The sequence below is a fragment of the Dipodomys ordii genome, unplaced genomic scaffold (assembly GCF_000151885.1).
Source record: "Dipodomys ordii isolate 6190 unplaced genomic scaffold, Dord_2.0 Scaffold2, whole genome shotgun sequence".
NCBI classification, from domain to species: domain Eukaryota; kingdom Metazoa; phylum Chordata; class Mammalia; order Rodentia; family Heteromyidae; genus Dipodomys; species Dipodomys ordii.
Genome location: NW_012267218.1, coordinates 1678969 through 1692756, shown reverse-complemented (window position 1 = coordinate 1692756; position 13788 = coordinate 1678969). Strand labels below are relative to the sequence as shown.

Genomic DNA, 13788 nt, shown 5'->3' with positions numbered 1-13788 from the left:
ATATCTAGGATTACAGGCTTGAGCCACTGGTGCCAGGCTTAGTCTTCTGTTTTATCGACTCTTCTGTGTGAAGAATAACGATCTTGGGTTTAGAGGAAAATGTGGTTTCAGCAGGATCTTCTGTTATGTATACGTGAGCTCTGAGAGCCTGGTTTTGAAGCCAGTCTGTTGATAACCTGCTTACTCTCTGCTGTAGTGTCCCTGAGGCAGTCATTCACGCACGTTCTGTAGTCTCTAAAACTGGCCCACTAATGCCAGTGACCATGGGTTCTACCATGACCATTGGTTGGCATAGTATGATTTGGTTCTGTCAGCATAAAGTAGGTTGCAGTGAGTCTTAAACCACTCTGCAGACACTGACACATAGTGTCCAACAAACTGTTGCTTTTGTTAATAATAAACTGTTCAGAAGGAATGTGAGTAATTTTCCTAATTTAGGTCGTGTAGTTTTTCTAGTTAATAATGTCACTGAATCACCCACATCCATGGGCCTCTGCCCTGCTTGTCCTGTGCCTTTAGATGTCTGCATGAGACTAAAAATTAAATTGCTTTATTTAGCTGTGCATGTGTGTGTACTAGTACAAGGCTTGAATGGGGCCTCACTTGGCTTTTCTGCTCAAGGCTGGCACTCTACCTCTTGAACCAGCTCCACTTACTGGCTTTTTTTTTTTTTTTGGTCGGTTGTGGGGCCTGAACTCTGGGCCTGAGCACTGTCCCTCAGCTCTTCAGCTCAAAGCTAGTGCCCTACCAGTTGAGCCACAGCGCCACTTCTGGCTTTTTCTTTTTGCTTATGTGGTGCTGAGGAATCGAACCCAGGGCCTCATGCATGCAAGGCAAGTGCTCTACCACTGAGCCACCTTCCCAGCCCCTTATTGGCTTTTTTTATTGGTTAGAGATAAGAACTACTTTTGGATTTGTCTGTCTAAGCTGGCTTTGAACCACAATCCTCACATCTCAGCCTCTTTAGTAGCTAGAATTACATGCATGAGCCACCAGCAGCCAGCTGGTGTAGTATTCTGAGAAGAATGGGTGGAAGCAAACATGTATAGATTTCTTTCGGACTATAGTACTTTTGGTGGTGGTGGTGGTGGTGGTGGTGGTGGTCACATGCTTGAACTCTGGGCCTAGGCACTGTCCCTCAGCTCTTCAGTTCAAGGCAAGCGCTCTACAACTTGAGTCACAACACCACTTCCAGTTTTCTGAGTGGTTTAGTGGAGGTAAGAGTCTCAGGGACATTCCTGCCCAAGCAGGCTTTGAACCATGATCCTCAGATCTCAGCCTCCTGAATAGCTGGGATTACAGGTGTGAGCCCATCAGCGCCTGGCAGGACTACAGTACCAGACAGAGTTTTGCTGTCACTGAGTAAGCTTTTAGCTTGTACGAAAATGTGTCTCTGTTCTGACCTGGGCTAGATGTCTCAGTAGCAAACAATTCAAAGTGCTATCCCTTAATAGTAGCCTTCAGTGGCTTATTGATTGACGAGCCTGCCAGGAGGGTGTGTGGAGCATCTGTTCCTTTTGAGGCTTTCTGCTGACCCTGGGGATACCCAGGCCATGTTTGTAGGCCAATGGCAACAAAAAAATGATTACAGGTACGATGCAGTTTATGAGCACATGCTAAAAAATCAGGAAGAAGTAACTGGTAGGCCGGGCGCTGGTGGCTCACGCCTGTAATCCTAGCTACTCAGGAGGCTGAGATCTGAGGATCGCGGTTCAAAGCCAGCTCGGGCAGGAGAGACTGTGAGACTCCTATCTCCAATAAACCACTAGAAAACTGGAAGTGGTGCTGTAGCTCAAGTGGTAGAGCGCTCGCCTTGAGCTGAAGAGCTGAGGGACAGCGCCCAAGCCCACAGTTCAAGCCCCACGACCGACAAAAAAAAAAAAAAAGAAGTAACTGGTTCAATGAGTATGCAACCTCAGGGCTAAAATTAGATAAAGGAATAGACGCCAGCTGTCCAGACAGAATAGCTCATTGATCAAGTTTTGTTTGATGTGTGAACAAGGGACTGCACATGATCGGGAAGGCCAAAAGGTCAAGTTCCAAAGACTGAACAGCAGAAGGTAAAACCTGGAAGAATGGCCAGGGCCAGACTGCATCACCTGAGGATGAGCAGCATGACTGTCAGGATGAGAGCTTTAGAAAATATAAGCAGAGGGGCAACGAGGTGGGTGGTGTCAGGAAGTTCTGGCTGCATTGTGGCTAGGTTGGAGATGTAGGGGTGGAGGCAAAGGAGAGCAAGAAAGAGCAGGGTGAGGCCCTCAGCTTGGAGGTAGAGCCTTGTTGGGGAGGACAGCCCCAGGGAAAGAAAGTACCACCTCCATACTCCAGCACTCCATCCAGAACATTTGGGGGGTGGGAGGAACTGCAAGGGGAGGCTGCTGAAGATTCCTGGTCCTTGCTGTTCTGAAAGGAAAGGAACTGCCCTTGGAATCCCAGGGCTATGAGAACTGAGCTGTTGTCCTGATGAACCTTCATGTGTATTGTGAGGGGAGCTGTTTATGTCATGTGAAACAGCAGGCTACAGCCACTGTCACCATTTTTCTGTGAACAGTTGCTGAGTTTTCTTGTGTTGAAGAAATGAGGCTTAGCTGGGTGCTGGTGGCTCATGCCGATAATCCTAGCTCTGAGGATCATGGTTTAAAGCCAGTCTAGCAGGAAAGTCCCTGAGATTCTTTATCTCCAATAAACCAGAAAACCAAGAGTGGCACTGTGGCTCAAAGCTGTAGAATGTTAGCCTTGAGCAAAAAGGCCCTGGGTTCAAGCCTCGTGACACACACAAAAAAAAGAAAGAAAGAAAGAAAAAAGAGATGCAACCCTGGGTGCTAGTGGTTCACACCTGTACCCCAGCTACTCAGGAGGCTGCAACCTAGAGGATCATGGTTCAAAGCCAGCTCAGGCAGAAAAGTTTCATAGTCTCTGACTTCTATCGACCAGCAAAAATTGCTGGCCAGAGGCACGGCTCCAGTGCTAGAGCCACCAGTCATGTGCAAGAAAACTAAGCCAGACCTTGAGACACTAGAAAAAGGAGACATGTTGAGCCTCGGGGACATGCCAAGACCCTAAGTTCGAGCCCCATGACTGAAAAAATAAAGTAGAATAAACTATGTCAGTGATTTCTCAGCACAAATTGAGAGTGTAGTGTGGCTATGTCTCATACTTGTTTGACCAGATAGACTTGTGTTTAGACATCTCCTTCAGGATAGAGAATATAGACCTTATGTAGACCTTGAAGGACATCATCTGTCTTACAAGCATTCAAACATGTTCTCTTAAGGTAATTGTTGTTTAGCATGAATTGAAGTCTCCCTACATATGATTTTTGAAAAGAAAAAGATTGCTGTTTTAAAAATGCAGGAATATGGAACTGGGAAGGTGGCTCAGTGGTAGAGTGCTTGCCTTGCATGCATAAGGCCCTGGTTTCGATTCCTCAGCACCACATAAGCAGAAAAAGCCAGAAGTGGCACTGTGGCTCAAGTGGTAGAGCACTAGCCTTGAGCTGAAGAGCTCAGAGACAGGGCCCAAGGCCAGAGTTCAGGCCCCACAATGGGCAGGGAAAAAAAATGCAGGTATAGCTGGGTGCTGGTGGCTCACACTCTAATCCTAGCTACTCAAGAGGCTGAGATCTGTGGATCTCTGTTCAAAGCTACCCCAGGCAAGAAAGTCCAATGAGATTGTTATCTCCAGTTAACCACCAGAAAACCGAAGTAGCACTGTGGCTCAGGTGGTAGAGCCCTCCTTTCCTTGAGCTGAAGAGTTGAGGGACAGCACTCAGGTTCAGAGTTTAAGCCCCACAACTGACCCCAAAAAAAAAAGTATATGCTGGGCACCAGCAGCTTGCACTTGTAATCCTAGCTAGGATTGAGATTCAAACCCAGCCTGGGCAGAAAAGTCCCTGTGAAACTTACTTCCAATTAACCATGAGAAGTAGAAGCTGGAAGTGGAGCTGTGGCTCAAAGTGGTAGAGTGCTAGCCTTGAGCAAAAGAGCTCAGGGACAGCGCCCAGACCCAGAGTTCAAGCCCCATGACCCACCAAAAAAAAAAAAGGCTGGCATTTGATCCAGAATCCCTAAAACGTTAAAGAGCTTTTTGTTCTTGGATGGGTCACAGGTCTGGGGAGGAAGCTGTGCTTTGACAGCAAGTTGCTCTTTGGTCACTGCTCCATCACACTGTTGTTTCTGCCTCTGCCTGAACCCAAACCCCTCTCAGCCTGACAGAAGTGTTCGCTTATGCAGCTAGTCCTGCCTCAGTCTGTGCCACACCTTCCACCTGTCGGCTGAGACATCAGAAGTCGATGTCCATGTCAGCCTCGGGGCACCCCAAGATGATGTTACCTCCAATAGACAGTGAAGGAGATAACTTCAAGGCTATGTAAGAAAAATACACATTGCTTGTGAAACTAATGTGTACCCACTGCCGCTTAATTTTTGTGCTGTGGATTTTTACAGCCCAAGGCTTTGTTAGAGTTGTCTCCAAGGTGTCTTTCCTCTGTGTGGTTTTGGTGAAGTATATTCTGTCTCATGGTGTCCCGGTTGTCTGCCTGTATCTGTGCCTTTCCATGCTACTAAGGGCATAAAAATTGCCCCCCCCCCCAAGTTGCTTTCAGCATGTGGGGTTTCACACATACCATCTGTGCGCTTCTAAACTTTTTGGTTGCATCTTCAGTCACACATGCAGTCCTTTCTTTCTTTCCTTTGGCACGATTCTCTGTGTGTAAGCAGTCTGAGAGGAAGCAAAGCGGGAAAGCTTGAGTCAGTTTCCCTGCATTGAACTTGTCCTTGGAAATGTACATGTACCATATATACCCTTACACAGTTCGGCTTCTTTTCATGCCCTTTTTGTTTGGTAACCCTATCCCACTTAACGTACCTTTTGCCTCCTGGTTTTTTCCACTGTATAAAAGGTATATGGTAGTTACAAATTTTCATGTGCCATGACTTTGTTAATACATACCTTTTGTTTCCTGCTCTCTCAGCGCTATTCCTGATCAGAGAACTCCAGTTGCCTCCACCCACAGTATTAGCAGTGCAGCCACCCCAGATCGCATCCGCTTCCCAAGAGGCACCGCCAGTCGTAGCACTTTCCATGGCCAGCCGAGGGAGCGGCGGACGGCAACATACAACGGCCCCCCTGCCTCGCCCAGCCTCTCCCATGAAGCCACACCACTGTCCCAGACTCGAAGCCGGGGCTCCACTAATCTTTTTAGTAAATTAACTTCAAAACTCACAAGGAGGTAAGTGCATGCCAGCTAATGCTGTTTATGTTAGACCAAATTCACCAAGCAAAAGCAGAAATATGCCAGGCGCCAGTGGCTCACGCCTGCAATCCTACCTACTCAGGAGGCTGACATCTGAGGATCACGGTTCAAAGCCAGCCCAGGCAGGAAAGTCCGTGAGACTCTCATCTAGAAAAACCACTAGAAAACCGGAAGTGGTGCTGTGGCTCAGGTTGTAGAGCGCTCGCCTTGAGCTGAAGAGCACAAGGACAGCACCCAAGCCCAGAGTTAAGCCCCACAACCGATTCTTGCCCCCACCCCCCCAAAAAAAAAGCAGAAATATGTCCTGTTTTGTAGATCTGCTGCCTAAATGCTTTTCATTCTGTCCATAGCTTGTGAGTTGAGAGAGAGAGAGAGAGAGTGTGTGTGTGTGTGTGTAAAACTGGTCTTTAAAAATTGCATGGGGCTGGGAAAGTGGCTCAGTAGGAGAGTGCTTGCCTGCATGAATGAACCCCAGGGTTCGATTCCTCAGCACCATATGAGCAAAAAGAAAAAGAGCTGGAAGTGGCCCTGTGGCTCAAGTGGTAGAGCGCTAGCATTCAGTTGAAGAGCTGAGGGACAGCGCCCAGGCCCAGAGTTCAGGCCCCACGACCGTCCCCAATTAATTAATTAATTAATTAATTTAAAAATTGCAAGGTATAGCCGGGCGCTGGTGGCTCACGCCTTTAATCCTAGCTACTCAGGAGGCTGAGATCTGAGGATCGCGGTTCAAAGCCAGCCCGGGCAGGAGAAACCGTGAGACTCCTATCTCCAATCAACTACCAGAAAACCGGAAGTGGCGCTGTAGCTCAAGTGGTAGAGCGATCGCCTTGAGCTGAAGAGCTGAGGGACAGCGCCCAGGCCCAGAGTTCAAGCCCTATGACCGACCAAAAAAAAAAAAATTGCAAGGTATGAACTGGTTGGCTCATGCCTGTAATCCTAGCTACTCAGGAGACTGAGATCTGATGATCAGAGTTCAAAGCCAGCCCACACAGGAAAGTACATGAGACTCTTATCTCCAATTAACCACCAGAAAACCAGAAGTAGAGCTGTGGCTTGAGGGAAAAGTTCAAGCTCCATGACAAACCCGAAAAAGAAAATGAGAGAGGGGAATGTGGCTTAGTGGTAGAGTGCTTGCCTAGCCCTGGGTTTGATTCCTCAGTACCACATACACAGAAAAAGCTGGAAGTGGCGCTATGGCTTAAGCCTTGAGCAAAAGAAGTTCAGGGACAGTGCCTAGTCCCTGATTTCAAGCTCTAGAAAGAGAGAAAAAAATTACAGAACTCAGTGTCTTTTCAGAACATTTTGGATGTTTCTGATAATTTTTAGTTTCTGCTCCTGTTAATCCACACACATTCATTAACATGGCGGGTCCCTAAACAAGGAAGAGAGACATTTCCTCTTCTTTCACATGGTTATCAGTTAATAATGGTTGCTAAATTTCTCAATCTGAATTTTGAAATTGTTCTCATAAGTTACATTGAGAACCAGGCAACTCTCCTCTAAGTGGTAAGTTTTAGCAATAAAATTCCAGCTTATTTTGAAAAAGTTGTATTTTGGAGCCTTGGCTCAGCAGTAGAGGGCTTGACCAGCGTGAGACCCTGGGTTCAAATCCCAATTCTCCCCCCCCCTCCCGAAATATGTATATGCGGGGCGCTGGTGGCTCACGCCTGTAATCCTAGCTACTCAGGAGGCTGAGATCTGAGGATCGTGGTTCAAAGCCAGCCCAGGCAAGAAAGTCCATGAGACTCTTTTTTTTTTTTTTGTAGGTAGTGGGGCTTGAACTCTGGGCCTGAGCGCTTTTCTTCAGCTCAAGGCGAACACTCTACCACTTGAGCTACAGCGCCACTTCCGGTTTTCTGGTGGTTTATTGGAGATAAGAGTTTCACAGACTTTCTTACCCAGACTTGCTGGCTTTGAACCTCAATCTTCAGACCTCAGCCTCCTGAGTAGCTAGGATTACAGGCATGAGCCACCAGTGCCTGGCTTCCATGAGACTCTTATCTCTAATAAACTACTAGAAAACCTGAAGTGGCGCTGTGGCTCAAGCGGTAGAGTGCTTGCCTTGAGCTAAAGAGCTGAGGGATAGTGCCCAGGCCCAGAGTTCAAGCCCCACGACCGACAAAAATTAAAAAAACATATATATATTATATATATATATATAATATATATTTTTTATATATATAGTTAGTAGCTATTCAGGAGGCTGACATCTGAAGATCATGGTTCAAAGCCAGCCCAGGCAGGAAAGTCCAGAAAACTGCAAGGGGCACTATGGCCCAAGTGGTAGAGCACTCACCTTGAGCTGAAGAGCTCAGGGATAGCACCCAGGCCCAGAGTTCAAGCTCCATAACTAACAAAAAATATATATATACATATTCCTCCAAGAGGTCTTGGGTCCAAGGGAGGTCTTGGGTCCAGGGAATCTGAGTGTCCATTCAGAAACACTTTCTCCATGATCTGAGGTGATTGCAAGAGCACAGCCATATCAGCACACACACACACAATGAAAGAAGGATTGTACTCTTAAGACCCAAGACCTGTCCGGCCCTTGACTTTCATACCTTCCTAAACAAGTGTTCTGAAACTCAGCTTCAAGAGCCTTGTACCTGGACCCTGGAGGTTTGCCTGGTGCCTGCATTCTTACTAAGTGTTTATGACTTACAGAGCAACAGCAGGGTTTTTGCAGGCTCTGAGGTGAAAGGTGCCACCATCTCTTGTTTCTCTGCATATCTCATGGCCCACTAACAGTGCTCATTATTTAAACTGTAAGCTCTATGTCAGGCTCCAATTAGTTTTATATTAGATAAGTCATCTAAACCTTAGGTGAGGGCAGCTAGAGATGTCACTCAAGTGACATAAAGCACCTATCTGGGCCAGGCGCCAGTGGCTCACACCTGTAATCCTAGCTACTCAGGAGGCTGAGCTCTGAGGATCACGGTTCAAAGCCAGCTTGGGCAGGAAAAGTCCATGAGACTTTTATCTCCAATAAACCACTCAGAAAACTAGAAGTGGTGCTATGGCTCAAGTGGTAGAGCACTACCCTTGAGCTGAAGAGCTCCGGGACAGCATCCAGGCCCAGAGTTCAAGCCCCACGACTGACAAAAAAATAAAATAAAAACACCTGTCTGCACATTAAGAATAAGGCTTTGGTGGACCCTTTAAGTGCTTTGTTCAGCCCCGTGCTCTGCCACCCATTCTAGAGTGGGGAGAACACGGTGGTACCAAGGGCCTCGTGCTTTGGATGCCTGTCCCTTGGCCATGGGACACAGCGACCCTTGAATAGCTTCTTCCTTCCTCCTGGCGTCATAGAAAGGATCATCCTGTCCCAGGCTCTTTTCTCCAGCTTCTTCTCAGGGACAAGGCTGAGATGGAACCTGCCTCTCAGACTGGTTGCTCGCCCTTTTACCTCGGTTGAATCATGCATCAGTCAGGTCCAGAAATTCAGAAAAGGTAGTATGTGTCCACACACTTTGCTCTTTTTCTTGGGCAGGATAGGGACTTGAACTCATGGCTTATTAATGGCTTGTGTGCTTCCATTTGAGCCATGCCTCCAGTCTTGCACTTTGCTAGTTAGTTGAAGATGGACTCTCACAACTTTTTGCCAGGATCCTCCAGGTCTCAGCCTCCTTGAATAGGTAGGATTACAGGCGTGAGCCACCAGTGCCTAGCTATAATGGGCTCTTTTTTTTTTTTTTTTGGTCAGTCGTGGGGCCTGACCTCTGGGCTGGGTGCTGTCCCTCAGCTCTTTAGCTCAAGGCTAGCGCTCTACCACTAGAGCCACAACACCACTTCTGGCTTTTTCCTGCATTTGTGATGCTGAGGAATCGAACCCAGGGCTTCATGCATGCAAGGCATGCACTCTTCCACTGAGCCACCTTCCCTATAATGGGCTCTTTAAATAAGACCTTGGACATCATTAAACCCTAGACCTTCCTCCTCTGTGTTTTTTGGTCATCCTAAGACTATCATAGATAAAAATACCAGCTACCATTATTTGAATGTTTACTGTCATAGGTATCTATAGAAATAGGTGTTACTCGTTTTATATATGTGTGTGTGTTTCATACAGTTTTATGTACAATTCCGTATATATAAGTCGTATATACATTTCTGTGTATAGTGAATGTTCTTATGTGTCTCTAATCACCTTCCCCCCCACACACACCCATATTCCATCCCTCCAGTTCACCCTGTGGGTTGGTGTTCCCTACTCCATAGAAGAAACTAGAAGGGCTGAGGCAGACACGTTAGATCCTACAGCAGAAACATGGCTGGGCCAGGAAAAGACCATCAAGCCATAATCTGTGCTCACCACAGAACACTTGGTTAAAGGGCCACTGAGGGAGCAAGTCCTTTGCTCTAATTTCCTCATTCATTTATTTTATACAATATAATGTTTAAATTGTAATCAATGACTCTTGTTTCTGATTTAAAAAAAAAAAAAGATAAGTGGTCCAGGCTATTTCTACCCTTTTAGCTTTGTGATAGGATCTCATTATATAGGTGGCCTTGAATTCACCATCCTCCTGCTTTAGCCTCCCAAATGTGCTAGGATTACAAGCATATATGCCATGTCCAGTCCTGTCTTTTTTTTTTTGGTCGTGGGCTTGAACTCTGGGCCTGGGCGCTGTCTCTCAGCTCAAGGCTGAGCCACAACTCCATTTCCGGTTCTGGTGATTTATTGGAGATAAGAGTCTCAAGGACTTTCCTGCCTTGTCTGGCTTTGTACTGCAGTCCTCAGATCTCAGCCTCCTGAGTAGCTAGGGTTACAGGTGTGTACCACCAGTACCCAGCTATGTCCAGTGTGTACCACCAGTACCCAGCTATGTCCAGTCCTTTATATCCTTAGATATTTAACCAGTTTTGTGAAAGTTTACAAACTAACATCTGTCTTTTTTTTTTTTTTTTGCCAATTCTGGGGCTTGAACTCAGAGCCTGGGCACTGTGCTTTGCTAAAGGCTAGCACTCTACCACTTCAGCCACAGTGCCACTTCTGGCTTTTTCTGTGTATGTGGTTGTATTGAGGAATCAAACCCAGGATTTCATTCATGCTAGGCAAGCACTCTACCACTACACCCCATTCCAGCCCCTGGTTAAATATTTTGTAGTTTATTTTTCGTACTATGTAGATGCCAAGATTTTTAACAAGATTTTCTGAAGAATATTAGAAAATGTCATTTATTATTATGTTGCAGTTAACTTCTTTACCATAAGACATTGAATTTTATCTTAAAACTATCCATCTGAAAGCTTTGAATGAATTGAGGTACAACTAACATCAACAGTTACTGTTAAAGTTATTCTTAGAGGTGGGTGTCGGTGGCTCACGTCTATAATCCTAGCTAATTCAGGAGGCTGAGATCTGAGGATCACAGTTCAAAGCCAGCCTGGACAGAAAAGTCCGTGAGACTCCTATCTCCAGTAAACCACTAGGAAACCGGAAGTGGTGCTGTGGCTCAAGTGGTAGAGCGCTAGCCTTGAGCTGAAGAGCTGAGGGACAGCACCCAGGCCCAGATCTTGTTCAAGCCTCACAACCCACCAAAAAAAAAAAAAAATCTAGATAAACGATCTTGTCCATTATCTGTAATAATTTAAATTTCAACAAATGTCAGTGTTTTTGTTTTTTATTACTGGCCAAAAGAGGAGCCTTATTTGATTGTTTTTTACTTTTTTCTTTCTATAAGAATTGATTAAATTTTCTATTTATGCAAATCTTTTTGTTAACTTTTTTTTTTACTTAATTTCTTTTAGAAACATGTCATTCAGGTTTATCAAAAGGTAGGATTTATATATGCACACTTATTTAAATCCTCACTCCCAAATGGCTCCTGCAATTAACACCAGGTTTGGCTTTCTGGCCCTTTTTTTTTCCTTAAGAACTAAACTTTCTGCTGAAAACTAAATACTTATTTCTTTAGAAGGAAACTGGAAAGAAATAGATTAACTCTGTCAGGCATTTTAAAGGAACTGTGGCACCCATGCAAAAAAAAAAAAAACCTCTGCATGCTCTGTGCATTTTCTTTCTTTGGTAGAATTATTTAGCATCCAAATAATTCTGTCTTCATACTAATAACACTTAGCATGCTCCTGTTTGAGGAATGAGATGTTCAGTAACATTAACCTACCATTAATGATTAGCTACAAACATGCAGAAGGTAAGTGTGGAATAGTATTTCTTATCATTTTTATCTTAGGACTGACTTCACAAAGGCTTTAAAATGACAGAAATTAATACTCTGCTTTTTGGAGATGAGCATAAAATTCAGACCTCCAGCTATAAGGGTTGAAGAGTAAATAGTATCCTATCTAAAACTACTTCCTACCACCCACTGAAGAAAACATATTTCACCAGGTGTAGTGGCTCATGCCTGTAATCCCTGGAGACTGAGATCTGAGGATCATGGTTCAAAGCCAGCCCGGGCAGGAAAGTCCACAAGACTCTATCTCCAGTTAACCATCAGAAAACCGGAAGTAGTATTGGGGCTCAAGTGGTAGAGCACTAGCCTTGAACTGAAGAGCTCAGAGGACAGCACCCAGGCCCAGAGTTCAAGCCCTACAACCGACAAAAAACAAAATATGTTTCACTGTTTTTACTAATACATGACAGTCGGTGACATGGACAGTCAAAGGAATAAAAGTTTTACTGTTTTTGGAATATATGTGTATGAAGCCAGAAATCTGCCTTTAAGGACCGTGTCAAACCTGTACCTTGTCAGTGTCCAATAGGCCAGGTCAGTATTTTTATACTTATGAAATTGATGATCACTGCAAGGGTCTTGTTAACAGAACCCTTTGTCAGAAACGGTGGGACAAGAATTCCCTTGATTATTTTTCAGTTGATCTTCCTAATCCGATTTTGGCTTCAAAGATAAATATTGGTTGCTCACGCTTGTAATCCTAGCTACTCAGAAGGCTGAGATCTAAGGAACACAGTTCCAAGCCGCTAGCCTGGGCAGGAAAGCCAGAAATGCAGCTGTGGCTCAAGTGCCTTGAGCAAAAAAGTTGAGGGACAGTGGCCCTGCCCCTGCGCTCAAGCCCCAGGACTGGCACTGACAGAAAGCAAGGTTTCCTTGGACAGAAAGTTAACGTTGAACCTAGGGTAGCCTCCTTTCTCTGTTCCTTCTGGAAACTTACTGTACTGTGAAGAATGCTTACAGCCCGTGCCCAGCCCATGGCCATGGCGTGCCTGACCGGAGCAGCCACCAGGGACCCTGGCACTGACACCACACTAGGTATAGAGCCGTTCTAGGCACACATGCCTGTGTCCTCACAAAGGAGAATGAGTCACTGCCTGGGTAACATTGAGAGAAGGAAGAGAGGTTATCTTTAAACACAAAGCAGTTTCAGTTCAACTGTCAATGTATAGAGTGCACCTTGGTCAGTGTCACCCTTTACAGTTCTCTCAGGAAGTTTTAATAAGACCTCTTTTGGATGCTCAAAAAGTGCTTGGTCTGCCGGGCACCCATGGCTCAAGCCTGTCATCCTAGCTACTCAGGAGGCTGAAATCTGAGGACTGCAGTTCAAAGCCAGCCTGGACAGGAAAGCCCATGAGACTCTTATCTCCAGTGAACCACCAGAAAACCAAAAGTGGCGCTGTGGCTCAAGTGGTAGAGTGCTTGCCTTGAACTGAAGAGCTCAGGGACAGCACCCAAGCCCAGAGTTCAGGCCCCATGACTGACCCCCACCCCCCCCCAAAAAAAAAGGACTTGGTCATACTGGTTCATTGTATGTTTTGATATCAGAGTAGTTGTGTACCTGTGTGTAAGATTTCTTTTCTCTTTCTCACTTCTCTTTGCTTCTACATTCTATTCGTTGAGGCTTCCAACTGAATATGAGAGGAACGGGAGATATGAGGGCTCAAGGTGAGGGAAATGATTTTTACTTAAAATATCTCTTGGTACTTAGTTCATTTTTGTGGCAGAAACTGTTTCTGAAGTGTGTGTGTGTGTGTGTGTGTGTGATTGTGTGTGATTGTGGGGGGGGGGGGCTTGAACTCTAGGCCTGGGCACTGTCTTGAGCTCTTCAGCTGAAGGCTAGCCCTCTACCACTTGCCACAATGCCACTTCCAGCCTTTACTGTTTATGTGGTGCTGAGGAATTGAACCCAGGGCCTCATGCATGCAAGGCAAGCGCTTTACCTCTGAGCCATCTTCCCAACCCCCCCGTTTCTGAATATTGTACTCATAGTCCTGCTGCCCCTTTGAGAAACATACATGGATATAGATACAGATATAGATATATAGCAGGCTTGGTTCTGGTTCCCATTGGTCCAGGGAGAAGGCTGCATGTTCCTCTGTGACCAGATGAGGGCACCAGTGTGCTGTGACACTGATACTCTTGCATGTGTGGGGATGGATGGCCTAGGGTCATTGTCAGTGCTCACAGATAAAATCTTCCACTCATCACTGATGTTTAACGTGATTCTGTTCTCTCAGCAGAAATGCAGTAGGAGTATTTCAAACAAGATGCTCTAATAGGATGTTAGGATCGTGGTGTGAACGTGGGGTCACAGATAGGAGTCTGTAGTGGTGGTCT

At 45.7% G+C, this 13788-nt stretch overlaps 1 protein-coding gene across 1 annotated transcript in view; it reads left to right on the top strand.

Moving 5' to 3' along the window:
- The window catches only part of Mark3 (MAP/microtubule affinity-regulating kinase 3), a 74984-nt gene extending 61864 nt beyond the window's left edge, over nt 1-13120 (top strand). Inside the window, exons 15-18 of the mRNA XM_013012886.1 lie at nt 4233-4368; nt 4973-5230; nt 11006-11032; nt 13072-13120. Coding sequence (XP_012868340.1) covers nt 4233-4368; nt 4973-5230; nt 11006-11032; nt 13072-13120 — 470 coding nt within the window. The remainder of the gene's footprint in view (nt 1-4232; nt 4369-4972; nt 5231-11005; nt 11033-13071) is intronic.
- The last annotated feature ends 668 nt before the right edge of the window (nt 13121-13788 follow it).